The 16998-nt window shown below is 32.7% G+C and overlaps 2 protein-coding genes across 2 annotated transcripts; both read right to left on the bottom strand.

The window, feature by feature from the left end:
• Window positions 1–2515: 2515 nt before the first annotated feature.
• Window positions 2516–2916, bottom strand: LOAG_00427 (hypothetical protein; the record flags this gene model as incomplete). The annotated part of the gene is made up of 2 exons (XM_003135967.1): window positions 2516–2611; window positions 2746–2916. The coding sequence occupies 2 exons, from the start codon at window positions 2914–2916 to the stop codon at window positions 2516–2518; spliced, it is 267 nt and encodes an 88-aa protein (XP_003136015.1).
• Window positions 2917–4869: 1953 nt separating this feature from the next.
• On the bottom strand, window positions 4870–16163 carry LOAG_00426 (hypothetical protein; the record flags this gene model as incomplete). The annotated part of the gene is made up of 25 exons (XM_020445429.1): window positions 4870–5061; window positions 5785–5906; window positions 6311–6488; window positions 6840–7034; window positions 7333–7462; window positions 7593–7687; window positions 7874–8035; window positions 8500–8630; window positions 9085–9259; window positions 9797–9976; window positions 10166–10397; window positions 10703–10816; window positions 10906–11055; window positions 11411–11545; window positions 11847–11968; window positions 12110–12256; window positions 12605–12757; window positions 13265–13416; window positions 13589–13700; window positions 13960–14131; window positions 14628–14806; window positions 15287–15437; window positions 15792–15874; window positions 15920–16062; window positions 16109–16163. 25 exons carry the CDS (start codon window positions 16161–16163, stop codon window positions 4870–4872), a joined length of 3660 nt encoding a protein of 1219 aa, XP_020304110.1.
• Window positions 16164–16998: the final 835 nt, after the last annotated feature.

Below are 16998 nucleotides of genomic sequence, written 5' to 3'. Positions count from 1 at the left end.
TCGAGATTTCATGCAATCAAAATGGGTAGAGGAATAGTGGGAGAAGTACCACTTCTTGGAAATGAATTTCTGCAATATGTTCGTCCGACCAATAACCTGAAGTTAGAAAAAAAAAAACGTTACTGAGTTAAGGGGAATTATAAATGCCGATAAGGTGCTATTGTATAATTAATTAATGATGATTCTGTAAGCTTAAATTTTAGTAAAAACTGCATGTTTATTTCAGCTCAGTGAATTATTAGCACTGAAGCTTATACCATACAGGTACCGTTGATGCATGACTTCTCGGTGCATAGGGTCAATCTTTAGTTTTGATGTCCTGATCAGAATTGAGAATTCACGTAAACTGCATGACCTTCATGCACACCTTACAGTCAATCCGAAGAGATTGTTACAAAGTATCATTCTCGTGTTGCGTATCAAATGGCCAATCTTCATATGGAACATACCAATGATGCAAACTAGTACCTCAAAAATATTTGCATTTTGTTTAATCAAAGATACATAAAAACAAAAACCACTATATATTCCCTTTCATTTCTTGATTTCTGATTGACCATTGAACAATCTGATTTGAATGCAATTGTATTTCTTCAAATTTCAATAAATTATAAATACGATACACTTATTATTTGATTGTAATATTAAATTTAACTGTTCTCTCACTATTTCATTCAGTGATTTTTCAAAAAATATGAACAAAAGAAGAAAATGATACGACTTTTTTTTCTCATTTTTTGTTTTTCGAAAGTTGTTTCACAACGTTAAGAAAATCGCTAAAATTGCGACATGTCATTCAATTAAAACGATTAAATGTCAGGAGCGCCATTAAATTTAATTTGTTTTGATACAGTCTTACGCAAGTCTATATAATCACTAGGCTGTCTCGTTTAATCCTCCTAAACGTACATCTTCATGTATCTTTTGGAAATCTACGCTTAACTCCTTTTCTTCTATAATATACCAGTGGAGGTTCGAGGACCAGTGAAAGGAATATTGTAAACTACCATCCAAAGCGTACTTTTCAACTGTAACTATAAAAAACCAGGAGTATACTAAAATTAATAGTTTTTCTTCATTTCCCATTCTTCCTAACAGAAAATCTATTGAACCGTGGGCCAGTTTTTTTTGAATGATGCTTCCCGTTCTTATTATTATAGATGCGAAAGATAACTTTCCGGAATCCGTAAATCTAAAGACAGGAACATGAGAAGAGGTTATTTTTTTGAAGCCTTAAAATTAGAGCAAACCTACCTAATTGTTAAATTCACTTCCTGGAAATAAGCAATATATAAATTTCAAAACATTAAATAGTGATGAAACGATCCACTTTATTATTCCCGTAACAACAGTTGGAAGAACAGAATTGAGCAAGACGTGAGAGGGATTAAGATCAGAAATTCTTTCTTCCACTCTTTGTTCTCATTTGGACCTCTATTTTCCTTTAATTTTGAAACTACTTATAAAATTATGAAATTCAATCCAATTTATCGCTATGGTACTAAAATAACAATTAAAAGATAATATTCGAATATCGTAGAGTTTACGTCTTTCAAATTTCATTTAAAAACATTTAACATTAACATCAGAAGTACAAACTATTAATAATAGTTTTTAAGCTAAAACTATTGGTGTAATGGACCAAATCTTAAAGATATTTTCAAAAGGTCATAAAGATAAGCGCGTTTCGCTAGTATTAAGAGACATTGTGAATGTCGGGATGATTTCTTCTCTATCACATTAAGATGATGTTTTGAGGAAGGAGGAAAAATAGCGAAGAATACTAAGATAAATAAACAGACTTCTCTGAATGGATTTACTTGATCCAAACTTTTCTGAATTCCAAATATCTCAAAGGATACAGCAGATTTCGTGGTGATACAGAAATATAATGCACTGATTAGGAATAAAATGCATGGAATGGAGAATCATGTAAGATAATCCCGTCCATGGACAGTTAAGCATAACCACTTCTTCCACCAAAACAGCTTTTTCGATCTTGACTAATCTTTAACGGTTCAACAATTTCCTCATTTTATTTTGTACAGAAATTCGAATTTAAATTAATTAAAATTCAAATCCAGATTTAATTGAAAGTGATTGTTGATGTTATTTATTCCAATATAGTAACCTCTGCCACTGCGTAATGGAACTTTAGTTGGTACCACAAACGGCTAATGATCGAACGAATTCATTTTATCATCGGTCAATTAACTGAAATATTGAAGAGTTTAAGAATTATTGCTTTAATGTTATAACAGCGAATGAAGAATATTTCTGAGTATCATAAAAAATAAAAACTAAATTATGCTTGTACTGATGAAGAAGAGATGTCAAAGTTCAAAAGTCCCCAATTAGCACAGGAATCACATCCATCATAATGTTGACAAACAAACCACAACAGAAAAATTTAAGGAAGTTACACTATTATATTTATAAAATCACTTTTTAATTTTTTGATTCGCCAATTCGGTTAAATAAACCGTAAAATGAGAAAAAAAAACAAAAAAGAAAATTAAAGACTCTCCTCTTCTACTTCATTCTCTATCTTCTCTTCCGCAAATGTTGGAGGACAAAGCGAATTCAATTCACTCATAGCTTTCAGTCGTTTCTTCATGGGAAAAACTTGAACTTCGGGAGAAATTCCGGAAATGAACAATTTCAGATTGGAATTCTAATTTGAGCTTAAAATTCATTAGCTTAAAATTAAATTTTAACCATCCCTGTATGATAGAACCAAATTACTGAATTCGTCAAATGGAATTGGATTGATAAGCCCGTTTCCAGGAATACGAATGACAGCGTATTCAAATTGGTAACGTTATCAGCCGGAGTACCTTCTTTGACCCGTTTTTCCGGGATTTTTGAGTTCATATACGGGATAAAAATGTTGCATGCCAGACCATCAAATGGCATGGAACTTGAAGTTTGATTCAAAACGAATTTAAAAATTCATTCCCAGAATCATTTCCCAAGAACAATTGAATTGGAGTGTATCGAAGAAAACTTCAACTTTTGAGTTCTAACTTTGGCTCAAAAATGACGAACAATTAAGGATTTCAAACCATAACTGGGGTTTAAAGTTCACTGGGGGAATGAACTAACCGTAATTAAAGCTAGTGTGACTTTACGCCAGATTGTTACAGGCACCATTAATAATAGCAGTGATTACCAGTTACAAAAACATATATGATTCAGCAAAACCAGTGATCTGCTTTTGAGTTAGTATATCTAGACAAAAAAAATAAAAACAAAAAAAAAAAGTAATCGCAACAGGATGATAAAATGTTGGCCAGTGTTTGCACTGATCAACTAACGGATAGTAGATAAAGTGTTTACTTTTAATCAAAAGAAATCAAGAATTCCTAACTCTTCATATAGTCTGAATATTTTAAAACTGAGATTCTGAATTCTAAAAATAAATCTTTTAGAAGAGACACAGAATTTGCAAATTCAGCAAAATTAAAAAAAAGAAACAATATTTCCTAATTAGTTTGCAGTGAAAAATGACCTACATGCATGATAGCGCTATCAATCATTCAGGAAGATTTTTATGAGCGATAGAATCAACAGCATCAAGTCTTCTTCCTTCCTCCTTAAAAAACGAAAAGCTGGGAATGGTTTAACTTAGTACAACTGGTTGAAAATACTTGAGCAGAAAAAGTTTTACCTACAAAAGAGACCGAAGATGAACACATCAAGAGCTTAAATCAAATCTATTTTAAAACGATTTTGGTATTGCATTAATTAAAACTCAATATTTTAAAAAGCACCCCAACCGATGAACTTCTAGGTGGGAATTCAAGACCTGTATTGGTAACTATTATCCTGAGAATTCATTATCAGTCATCGTAAGTTTCCAAATTTCAGCAAAAATTCAATTCCAGAAACAATCTTATTAAAAATCAAAAGATTTTGAAGCACGGAATCTAAAAGTTAACAAGTCATGCTTGGAAGAATTCTCTTCCAAGCATGACTTGTTAACAAAAATTGACTAAGTATATGCCCACACCGATTTGTCGCAGTTTGGTTAAATTTCAAAGAATCAACCATAAATGGATTCCAAATTCCAAGCATCAAAACTCTATTTACATCAAGCACAGAAGCCAAACATACTCAAGCCATCACCAATGCTAGACGGGAATGCAGAAAGGAAGTTATATTTACACGACCTTTGGGATTTTACGGTTGCGAAACAAAAAGTTATTCCCAACAAAATGCACTTTATATAAGCCTTCCATTTTTTATTAATAAATTATCTATTGAAAAAAAAAGAAAAATCGCTGTCCTTCAAGTTACGGTTTTTTTCATTGTGCTACAGCACCAAAATAAAAAACTGATTTCGAGAAATTTTAAAGACCGTACATTCTTTAAGGAAAAGCAACAAAATGTTAGCATACACCGTGTTTATGGTGACCAAAAGTATGGATTATTTAAACCACCCATATATATATAACACTTATTTCATATTAACCAGAGATCGATAAAGACTACAACTTTTCTGCAAGAATAATAAAATTTGCAGGTACTGGGCCTGAATTAACACTTCACTATGACTGTGGCATACGTTTCTACGGATAATAGAGAGCTTTTCTATAGAACCAGGGTGAAACACGAAACAACGAGATTAACACTAAAAAAAAATGAAAGCAGTATAAGCCAAGCACGTCTTTCCACATTTAAATGAGCTGGGGAAGACCAGCCAGCTGAGAATAATCAGTTGAACAAAATCAACCAAACAAGAACAGTTAAAATAAATAGTCATCATTATTGAAACTAGAAAATTGACACAGTGAAAAAGTAATGCGATACAAGATACAATATAAGGCAAAGCAATAACAATGAAAATAATATACGGAAAATGATTGTCTAATCGAAAAGCTTCGTTATTCGGCTTTTTGCTTCCTTCAAACGGCTAGTTTTCATGCTAACAGCACTCTTCGAGTCAGCTGATGTCGCAAAAGCACCAAGTACGTGCACTTGCTTCCCATTTGTTCGTACAAAACTAGACAATCGTGGCCCAAAATCATAAATACTTCCAGTAAATAAATGGGGAATGTCCTGGAAAAGAAGCAAAGGAAATCGCGAAAGAAGTTAATGGAATTTCATTAAATTAATTTCTGTCAAATAATAATAAATGAAAAATGTTATCATCTTTCAAGCAAATATAAGCTATTCATTCTTTTTATACTAAGGTGTATATAGTTCTGCTGATCGAAACAACGCAGCGCCGTAGAAACTGCAAATCGACGTATTTACATTGAATTTTTCTCACAATCAACATCCATTATATTACTGCATCTTTCCACCTAGTGTTTTATTGGAAACATGTTCGGTATTAAAAAATTTAACGTACTCTGTACAAAATAATTTATATCAATATGTGACTTGAAGTGAATATCTTAATAGATCAATAGAATAAAGCTGATCCGTAAAATGAACATATCAAAAGCAGATGGCAGAAAGAGGTGTCAATATCTAATTCAAAGAAGTGTGGAAACGCTATGTTTATTGAACAAAATATAAAGCATTCAATTAAAAGTCGTCCCCAATGCTATTATCCTGTTCTTCAAGTCCCATGCCTCCTTTTTTTTTTTTGTTTCTTTTTCTTTTCTCAGTCTGCATTGGGGATTCACCTTTTAAGTGCCCCTTGCCACACTACAACCCAAGATGTGAGACATCACCTGCAACTACATAATTTTTTAAGACGGACAAAACGACATCAATAACTAAAACCTACGAATACAATTGATTTCCGCGTCATTTAAGAAAACTACCACTCACCGAGTCTGACTGTTTATGCTGACAACCATATACAGATATAAGAGGATATGGTAAGAACCCAATCATCTTTGGAAATATCGTGAATGAAATTTGTCCCAGACCACTCTCTTTTACATGCAGTACTGCAAGAGGAATTAAAGATAGGTGCAAAGTAGTATTAAAGACAAAGGACTGTTTGCAAAATCTTTTTTTCTTTTTTAAATTCGCAAAATCAATGATTGTGAAATTCTAATCGCGGATCATTAAACAATAATTACGAACATTTAGAATGGTAATAATAAATGGAAATGAAAGTTATAAAACCTCGTCATAAGCTTAACATAGGGAAGGATGAAGTTTGAAAATTTAAAAAAAAAAGAAGGATGAAGTTTGAAAATTTAAAAAAAAACGAGTGGGTGCATATGTCTTGTAGTAAAAAGTCTAACCGAAAAATCTAAAATTGTGCCTAAATTTCAAATCTGACCCTACAATTTAAATTTTAACATTAAACGGGAGAAAAAATCAGAAGGCAAAAGTGCAAACTTACATTTATGCCTTTCATTAATGGTCCAGAAACATGGATCAGCGTCAACACCGATAACTACTGTTTCAACACGGTTTGTTAAACTTCGTAATGAAACTATCATATCGCATGCATCTTCAACACGACAGAGAATTGCACCGGGTTGCGATGAAAGTAATTGAGCACAAAGTTCATAATTTGGCTAAAACACGGTTCATAAAACTTTTAACATTCCAAGAACTCAGCTAACCAAGTTCAAGCTTTTCCCATGTTCAATTTCATCAATTTCAAAGGTATTCGCAACACTTCATCAATAGAATAAAATGTTGCATGCGTTGCCAGGTTTTTGGAAAGAAAAAGAGATATAATATGAAGTTCACATTCCTCATTTTGCTTTTTTTTTCTAATCATATCATATTTTCTTGACGAGTTTAAACGACATTCTCTATTATAATGGCCTCAAGGTTTAAATGCTGTTTGAAATTTCAAGAAAAACTATGAAGATTTAAAATTAACAAAGATACTATGAGGATTTAAAAAAAATTAACAAAACTGTTTTGCACTGCACAGGAAATTCATCAAATAGTGTGTACTGACGATCATAAATTAATTCATCCTCATTAGTATACCCGTTTAATGATTGCACTCGATATGTAAACCGTAATTTATAATGCTCAATCTCATCTGTTTTTCCTTTACTTGATGGTAAAATCCAAACTAAACGATATCTACATCCCGGTTGTATGCACTGAAAAACAAATACATTACTTTAAGTTGGAATATGCCAGATTTGACTTAATAGGTTAAACCGCAACGCATCAACGACGAAATTCAAACACTATTAACATTCCTAAACCAACGATAAAGGATTACAAAACTCATATTTTTTAGCAGGAAAGAATATGATCAAATAATTTAGTAGCTGTCTTATCGATTTAATCAAAAATTCGGATATAAATTAAAACAGTTTTAATAAAGTGATATATGTGAGATACAAAAGGCAATTGCTGAAATCTCGAAATATGCCCAAGAAAGTTCCGACCTACCGTAAGCTTGGGATTTAACAATTTCGCCGGCATTTCGGGTGATTTGTCACTTATCCTGCTCAATATAGCTTCTTGAGGTATAATCAGCCACTCATCAATGTTTCGCAAAAGTGTTAGTTCGAAAAGAACTCTGTGATGTTTGGTAAAATATTAATGAAGGTAATTTAATAGTGTCCGAAGAAAAAAGTGACACTGCAAATCTGAATCCAATTCAAAGCATACTTTAAAATTCGCGACAAAAGGAAAAGAGGTAACTTAACCTTTCTTCCAGTAAAGAAGTATCATTATCAATATTCATAAAAGACACAAAATTAACCGTAAAACTCCATTCTTCACCCATCCATTTCACCAAAATCTGAATTCGAACTAATGCAAATTTATCCAGAGAAGAATTTCCATAAAAAATTCATTTATGCAGTAAAATTCAGCTGATTTGAGTGATGCTATTATTCATAACTCGATAAAAAAATATGATATATTGCGTAAGAAGAGTATTTTTGAGTGGAAGTCCCATTTAGGTCACCATAAATAGAAGAAATACCTGTGAAGCATACGTCGGTAGTCGACTTTTCACATTTTCTTCCCTGCTTGAAAAATTGCGAAGTATTTTACATAAATGAACGGTAATAGTTTTATTATTTTCAGGAAGCGCACGATCCAAGGAAAAATTACAGATTTCAGACCATTTCGATCTGGATATATCCTGGGAAACGAAAAATCAAATTGGCATAAACGAAATAGCGATTTAATGGGTGTATTCCGCGAGTTTCGGACAAGTTAGCTGTGAATTTTCACTTCTTTTCCCGAGATAATTGACCTTGTAAATAAGAAAGAAAAACATAAACTATTAAGACAAATTTGTAGAGATGCAAAAAATAGGCGAAAACATAAAAATAAAGAAATAATATTTATTAAGCGTAGCATTTCCACTTGGCACTGAAAATATAATATTCCTCACACAATGCTTTAAAGAAGGTTTATGAACACAAGGGTTAATCCAACTGCATCTGGAAAATCTATCCGCTGGCAAGACCACCAGAAGTTAAACGAGGTAAAAGCAGAAAATGATTGAAATTGTGTTGTTATGTGAATTCAAATAAATAAATAAATGAACAAAAGCGAAGTTTGAAACTTTGAAAATGTTATTATTTTGCAAAATAATCATACCCAGAATTCTAAATCGCCCCCAGCAGAACAAGTTAATTGTAGCATGCAGTTTTCAACATTTGTCGATCTACCTGTACCATAAAAAATTTCGAATTCAATATGTTGTGCCACACCGGCTATCAGCGTACCATCTACAACAATAAATCTAAAGTATGATAAATCTAATTCTCATAACCGGAAGAACATTACCTGCCCAGTCCAGATTGAACGAGCAGTCATCACATTCTACCTGTACACTTTCAAATAGTGACTCTCGAGATAAAAAAATATCATTACGGCGGAAAAAAAAGATATCATTACAGAGAAAATATCATAACTAGAAAATATCATCACGGTGCACTAATGAGAGTAAGTGTCTTAAATATATATTTCATTATCAAACGATAATCGTTTTTATCGCTTAAAAAAAAGAAAAAAAACTGTAATTAATAAATATTGAAAAGAAGCTGTAATTAGTAAATACTGATAAGCAACAAGGGAATTCTAAAATTTCAATAAAAACCGAAAAATTTGACATCACTTGAAAAGAAAACTCAGTTAAACATTCAACAATATACACAATAACAAGCTATAAATAAAATTTACTTGGTGGTGGCTTTAATTTCAGAGAAACTGGTTTATGATGGACGAAACATATTGGTAGCCGAGCTAAATCTTCTTCGATTTCTGGCACATCGAGCCAGTCACAACGCAATATCAATGAATGACCGATTTCCAGCTCGAAGTAATCAAAGATATACGTTCCAGTAATTTCTGATGCCTGTTCGAAAAGAATATTACAACAGATTTTGACATTATATGTAATGTCGAAAAACTTGCATCACTGAAACATACAGTTAAAACTTAAAATTAAATTCATCCTTTCTCATTCGAAGAATCTCAAATCATTTCTCCTAAATTTCGTTTACCCAAGAAATGTGGAAAAAAAGTATATAAAAATAACAATTACTTTCAAAATTCCTGAGATCAAAATTACCCATTAAAGTAGCGGTTCACAACAGGTGGTTTGCATGAACTAAAATATGGCCCGCGAGAGCTGCAGCGCGATGAACGATACGAGCAGGGGCTATTTTCATATTATAATATTATTCTAAGATAATACATTAAAAGTTCCAATTTAAGTTTGCGAATTAAAGAATTTATTGATTCTGAACTTGTAGTCCTTGCTACAAATAAAAAACTGAAGCGGTCTCTGGTCAAGAAAAGGTTGGGAACCACTACATTAAAGGGTATGAAATACCAATTTCATATAATACCAGTCATAATTTTAAAAAATCTTATAATAACCAAAATATACTTGAGCGATCAATGTTAGGATATTTTCACCAGGCCTGAGTTCATCCGCGATAGAACTTCGGAAAATCAAGCAATCCTCTGACTCGTCAGTCGAATTCATGCTAAATCCTAGAAGGGATCCCCTTCGTACCTCAATACCACCTTTCCAAACACATGCAAAACGACTAATACCATCTACTTCCTGCAATTCATGGAACTCAGTATCCCTTCCACTTTATTCAAAAACGGTGAGATTAAAGAGCAAATTTGAGGAGCCATTCAGTGAGAATTATCAAAATTTCCTATGAAGAATATTTATAGCGAGTTACTGAAAAAGACTGGTTTGTGTCAAACCACATTATAATAAATAGCGAAAAGTTTCAAGACGCACATTGTGCATGCATTCGAAATGCGGTCGTCGTCCAGCTGTTCGCTTTTGTGATTCATTTTGAACAAAAAGTTTCATATAGCAGTGCAGTTTGAAGTTTTTTAACATTTTAGGTAGATAGCTGGTAACTTTAGCATCAATTTTTATTGTTTCATTCGGTGTTGTCATTAGAAAAGGAAACGACGAATTAAAACCGAAGGAGAAGGTCTTAGGTTGTTTACAGTTCGAGTCTAATCTGCAAATGGGTTTTTAAAAGACGAATTTATAATTTGACCAGTAAACTACAACCTTCCTATAACTACTTGCCGATTAAAACAATTGTTAATGATAATCGACAAGACCTTACAAGTTCTTTAATTTCAACGCTAAAATACAACTTCATCAGTATAAAAAGATTGTTATTTTAATAAAATTTGATGTGAGAATCTTTTTTTCATTTAAAAATTTTAATTTCATTCCCTTTCCTCTCTTAAAAAAAGTTCTTTAACTTAAAATTCTTTCCAAGTTACTATTTTAACAAGTTTAAACAGAAAATGGAACCTTATCTTCGTTATATTCGGTTTTTCACTTAGCTCCAATAATTTATCACAATACTTGACCCGTTCTTTTTCTGTTTTAGCCAGCTTCATCAATATTAAATAAAACTCTACAAGCCTGGAATTCCTCTCTTTCAATTATTGAGTTTGAAAATAGGAATCAGAGTTAGTAAAAAAAATTCAAAAATGCAAAGGAACAAGGCTTACTCCTTAAAATGGATTCCTGGAAATTTTTCCAAATGATTTACAGTGAACAGCAGCATATCTCTTAGCAGCAATACTGTTGAACCGTCTGCAATTAAATCGGAAATGAAATTCAATAAATATGGGAGTGCTCCCTCTGCACGATCCAATGACCTGAAAGAATGAGATAGAAATAGAACAAGATTGCAAAGTTCTAGACAATCAGTCAGAAATAAACAGTTCCTTTTATGAATCCTTCATCGAAGCAATTTTATCAAGGAAATTTCTTGGTTAATTTTAATTACGGAATAACTTACTAAAATGAACTACGTAAAGTGCATGACCGCATTCTGCGCAATTGCACTATAATTTAAAACTACATATCAGAATACGCTGGGGGGGGAAAAAAAAACAAGCATTGACTAGAACTCGACTAATCCTTTCATTAATTTCTGAAATACATTAATGTTGCATCAAATTGATGCAATCCATAGTCGGAGAGCGAATATAAATCAGAAAATTATCATACAACAGAAATTTTGCCAACTCCCAACCAACCGCGCGTGCTTCACGCCTCCAACCAAAATGTTTCAGGAGAGCTATGGAACTTTCATGGTATTTCTGCATGTAATGTGTGAACTGTTGCTTATCGGAAAGAAGCTGTCTGAAATAAATAACCCATCAATTTTGGAACATTCTTATAAATTTAACTGAAGTACAAGGAACCATCATGCAATTATTTTTTAAAAAATTTGAAATCCACTCAGAGACAATATGCGGATGAAGAAAAGAGGAATTCTTACTCATATAATCAAGTATAACCTCGTCAATTAATGTCAAGTGAAGCACACGGACTGACCAAATCTTTGCGCTCAAGCATTTCGAAAGTAAATGAATTCTGACTTCTCTCAACATCACGGGTGACAACCAGAACACTTGGTCACGCTCACAGATTAAACCCTTGCCTTATTTCATTGACAGCATTCGTTTTAACTGCTTCCACGCCACATCGTGCAATTCCATCTTCAAACCACTTCGTTATCTTCTTCCAATCAATCAAATCCCATCTTTCATTCAGTCTTGACATCTGAGATAAATTTAGCATATAAGAAGTTTCTACGACTCGAAAAGATTGGTCTTGAAAAACTTTATATCTTCCAGCTTTAAAGAATTTGCAGGGATTTCATGAAAATAATAAAGAAGTAAAAACTTGTTACGGTGAACTTACCGCTTGGCAATTGACCAATTTGAGGGAGCAAGTTAAGTGAGCAGCTTGCTCAACGTGTGTTATTTCAGTTAATAATGATGTTAGCTGCATTGTTTCCAAGCAAAATGAAACTATCCAACACTGCGTCTCGTCACAGTCTAGAGGTATCTGGAAGGGTAAACTTAGCTTAAAAAAGAAAACCAGAAAACAAAAGTTAAAAATTAGTTCAAAATAAATACTTGAGATTGAGCATACAAGCGACGTACATTACGTTAGTTTTAGATAACAAAGTAAGCAACAAAAATCAAGACCACATTAATCAAGTCGATTAATAATACATAAATAGCAAATAAATCAACCAATAGAGAGTAATCTGCTTCTCTTGAATAAGAGGTGACTCTCTACTTGAACAGAGGACATAAAATTTGCTAAAGGTGGCCAATGTTTCAATCGCTTGCTTATACTTACCTTCGTTCTATCTTGTGAGCAAATTTCAATTCAGAAAATATCAAATACCTTGAAAACTATCATACTTTCGAATATTGCATTTAAGCAGTGGAGCGAATAACGTAACAACGTAACAGCAAATTCAGTTCTCAGATTCTGTGAGTTACTATCACCGGTCGTTGAGACCCGTTGCAAGCGTGCCTCGTATATTCGCATCGCATTCTGGAGAAATTTTTTAAGCTACTTTTTTGATACAAAATTTAAAAAAAATGAAATCCATCCACAGTAAAGTAAATATTTTAATTTAATTTGATGTAGCTCATGTCTCAAATAAAAACGTTTGCCATTTCAAGCTGTACCAAATAGTGGTTGATATCTTTCTCAAAAACCTTAGAATATTGTAGATCTCCGCCATTACTATACTTCCATTTCTAAAAATTGCAAATAAATTCTAGAGTAGCAGCAAGCACTCCTTATCTAAATAACATAGTTTCAATTAGTTCCTATAAATTAATAAATTCTAATTTCCTTCAATCAGTGGAAGCGATAACAGTACAATGAGAATTTATCATTTACTATTCCAAACCAGCCCTTTAATCTCTCGAAATTATTAACTTGATTATTGTTTCCTAATTAACATTCTATTCCTAAGAGTGAACAAACCGCCTGTAACAATACTTCGACCATAAAAACAATAACTGAAAAAAAATGCAGTCGTGTTTGGTGTACCAGTATTTGATGCGCCAAAATGATGTAGCGTAACTCAACAATCGTAATATTATCCCACGGTCCATCACATTTCAACATCGCTACGAAGAGTGGACAACCGGATGACATTGAAGTTAAACATTCTGACGAGGCTAACCACTTTGGTATGGGTCCTAGAAGTGGTATTAAAAACCAAGTAAAGTTTCAAAGAATTCAGTTTTAAAGAATTATATCACTTTGGAAAAAGTTATAAATTTGTAATATTTAATATTTTGCAATTTGACAGATAAAAATTTTGTCTTCTTTCTTCAAATTTAGTAAAATTTGGATTATGTATGCTTTTACCTTTTGATGAATGATGAAGAGCAATTAATGACAGCATAGCATCAAGTTCATCAAATAATGCAAGTATTTGCTCAAACATGCCCAAACTTTGGTAAAGACGAGATAGTCTCATCTGAAAACTGAGAAATTTATCAGAGAAAAAATACAATTTTTCTATTGATTGCAGTTTCGCATTAACTCCTTCGATCAAAAATACGTATAGGCAGTGATTAAGAAACTATAATTATGATTACGAATATTATTATCAAACACATAAAAGATATGAATCAGTTTTTTTATAAAAGAAAGAGAAATCAGTAATTTTTAAATGATAATATAAAAAGGAACTACTGATTTTTCATTTTTAATTGTAAAAAACGTAACTACCTTACCTGATCTCGACAAAATGTGATGAAATCAAAGTCAGAGTCGGAATACTGATCATTTCGATTGGACAAATTATTTTCCTCATGAGTTACATAATGATCCAGAGAATTTAACAGATGTAATTGCATGCTACTCTGTAGTGCGGCTATATTCGATGGGTCATAAATTTCAACAATCCTGAAAAATTGTCGCTATATATCAACCGGTTCAATAAAATTTGAAGAAAATTCTTCGAATTGTGAGACATAATCTTATACATTGATATAACATTTATGAATCATGGTTTTAAAGCTCATTACTGATTACTGACTATAAACTTTTGTTTTTTGAAAATCGATCGATTCTCGGGGAAAAATTATGTTAGTATGAATTTATGAATATAAGTCAAGCTATACCAGCTCTTGAAAAGATTACGTTAAATCTATCCTCTCATTAGACTACTGATGCAAACAATTCACTCACTGAATGAAAAATATGACAAGAAAGTCGGTTGTTTTTCGAGGACTTAAACAAGGAAGTGGTCCGAAGCTAATACGAAGTGAACTCACAGTGCATTGCGCATCCAATAGTAAAGATGAGAGACATAAAGGAGACAGTACTGAAGAAACTCGATTAAGAAGCTTGAATGAAAAATTGCATAAAAATAAGACAGAAATTTAGAACCCCAATGGACCTATTTGTGAATTTCGCAAAATCACTTTTAATCCGCTCAATAAGAGCTCCACGGTTCTTCTGTTCTCGTGCTTTTAAACTATCGAACACAATTAACCATTCTGCGCCCTCGATTTTGCTTAATGTTGCGAACCATTCGCTTATCTCATTCCTGCATTCATTCCGATATTCCGCTACTGTCTGAAATATAAATGAAGTGGTCATCAGTGATTTTCATTTAGCTCCAGTAATTCTAACATATTTTTTGAACATATTATTTCAGCAATCGTGGTATTCTTGTCATAAAATTTCAACAGAAACTGAATTTCATTTATGATGGTCCAGACTTTAAATTTGTAATAAATGAATGGATAAACTACATGCAGAAGTTACACTGAAATAAAAAATAAATCCTCTTTGCAACAGTGGTGGCAAATAAATAAAATGTCGAATGCACCGATCAAGGGTTGCATCATGTTCGATTCCCGAGCATTTCTACGGACACAATGTTCACATAGAAGAATAACTGAGCCATGGGGACAACTATTTTTATCCATTTAAATATATTAACCCAAGATTAATGCAAACAAATAAATGGTATTTCGTCAGTTAACGAAACGACACCTGCACATTTGCCATACTACCATAATTATACTGCCCTACTATATGTTAAAAACTTACAGATGGACTCAAGAAAAAGAAATGCAGCAATGATGCTTCCTCCCATGTTTTTGGTTTGATCGATTTATAATCAATCAAAGTATCATTTGAAAAGGGAACGAATTCGAAAAAGAAATGCGCATGATATGAGAAAGAGCATTGCTGTGAGCTCCTGAAGTTTCTCAAGTTCAAACTTTTTTCCTGAATTTGATGAATAACGAGGTCTTTTTCTTTCGTTTAGCTTTTGTTTCAAATTTAATCAGAACAGGATGAAAAATCATATTAATTCAACAGTTTTTTCCAAGAACAGAAAACTACCTTTTTATTCAAACATGCACGAAAATAATTTACTAATGTAACACTGTTTCTTCACCGACATCCTCAAATCTCAAAAGAAATTTACAACTCATAAACTACTTTCGACAAAATTTTCCTAGCTTCATTAAGGAATTTCGCAGTTGATCAATGAATTTTCCATTTCAAAAATTAATATTTGTCATTGGAACTATTGCTAAAATGTGCTAACCTTTTCCATAAAACGACATTTTTTTTCGAAAAAATTGGATAATTTTTTATGGCATATCTTTTGCAATGTTTCGTTTCCACGATCTAAAAAAGATGGTTAATAGCATAAACTACAAGCCCATCGGATACCTCGAATACTTCGGCACTCTTTCCTTTTGTTCCCAAAGGAGTGGTATTCAACCTCTCGAAAAATCCTGACCCATAACGAGGAAGCAATAGGCAGGGGGTGTGGCTTGGACCCTCATCATTTGTTAATTGCCGAGCAAGATAATCTGACTCAAAGCAATTAAAATCAGACTCAAAAACCGGAATACTTACGTGAAAACTTGATAGGTAATCGTTTTTTGATGTCAAATAAACTTGTTAAATCCATAAGGTATTCCTAAAAAGTGACAATGTCATAGTGCGTAATCATGAAATATTTCAAAATTCAACCTACCCTTCACATTATTTTTTCCAGTGTTTAACATTCCAGAAACACTTAGCAGGTATAAATGATTTCTCTCATAAATGATACTCATCGCAAAATAATTCCCTCCACTTCCATTATTATTGTTTCCCTCCATTATTAACATTTAGTCTGAACGACTTAACAGAAACCAAACTTATTACAACCCATTCCCTCGCATAACCCTTGCTCAGTACCAGACAGTGAACACTGATCCCACTCCGCAATCCATCATGAAAATGCCTTGCGGTAAAAGAAGGCTGAACCACGAAGTATCACTGTTTAATGGGCCGACCTCTCCGAGGCAGTTATTGAATTGTAACCTCAGCTGATCCAATACTTGTGGGAGTCAGAAGTATTTTTCTTTAAGTTCTTAAGTTCCAAACTCCAAGATTGGACAACTTAAATTTATATGTTCTTGGCAAGTTATATTACTCCTAAAAATTCATGTTTGATTGAAAGGATTGAATCAATGCATTCGTTCTTTATTCCATTTTGCACTTTCAGTCATTTATCACATTGTACACATATACTTGGACCAAAAAAAGAAAATCATTCAAAATATGAAGTGCAATATTGGCAACACAAAAAGTTAGCGTCCGTTTTTTAAATTTTAGAAAGTAAATCAATACAGAATAAACGAAACGGATGATATTACTAAGTATTAATGGTTGCATTAAAAGAGACCTGAAATAGATATTACAGAAATGTATACTGGCTCCCAAAGTAAGTGTTGCTCGCTGATTCGTAGGAATTGAGG

This window comes from Loa loa, assembly GCF_000183805.2.
Source record: "Loa loa unplaced genomic scaffold supercont3.19, whole genome shotgun sequence".
In the NCBI taxonomy this organism is placed as follows: domain Eukaryota; kingdom Metazoa; phylum Nematoda; class Chromadorea; order Rhabditida; family Onchocercidae; genus Loa; species Loa loa.
Note: the sequence above shows the minus strand (reverse complement) of the source record. Positions and strands in the feature narration are given on the sequence as shown.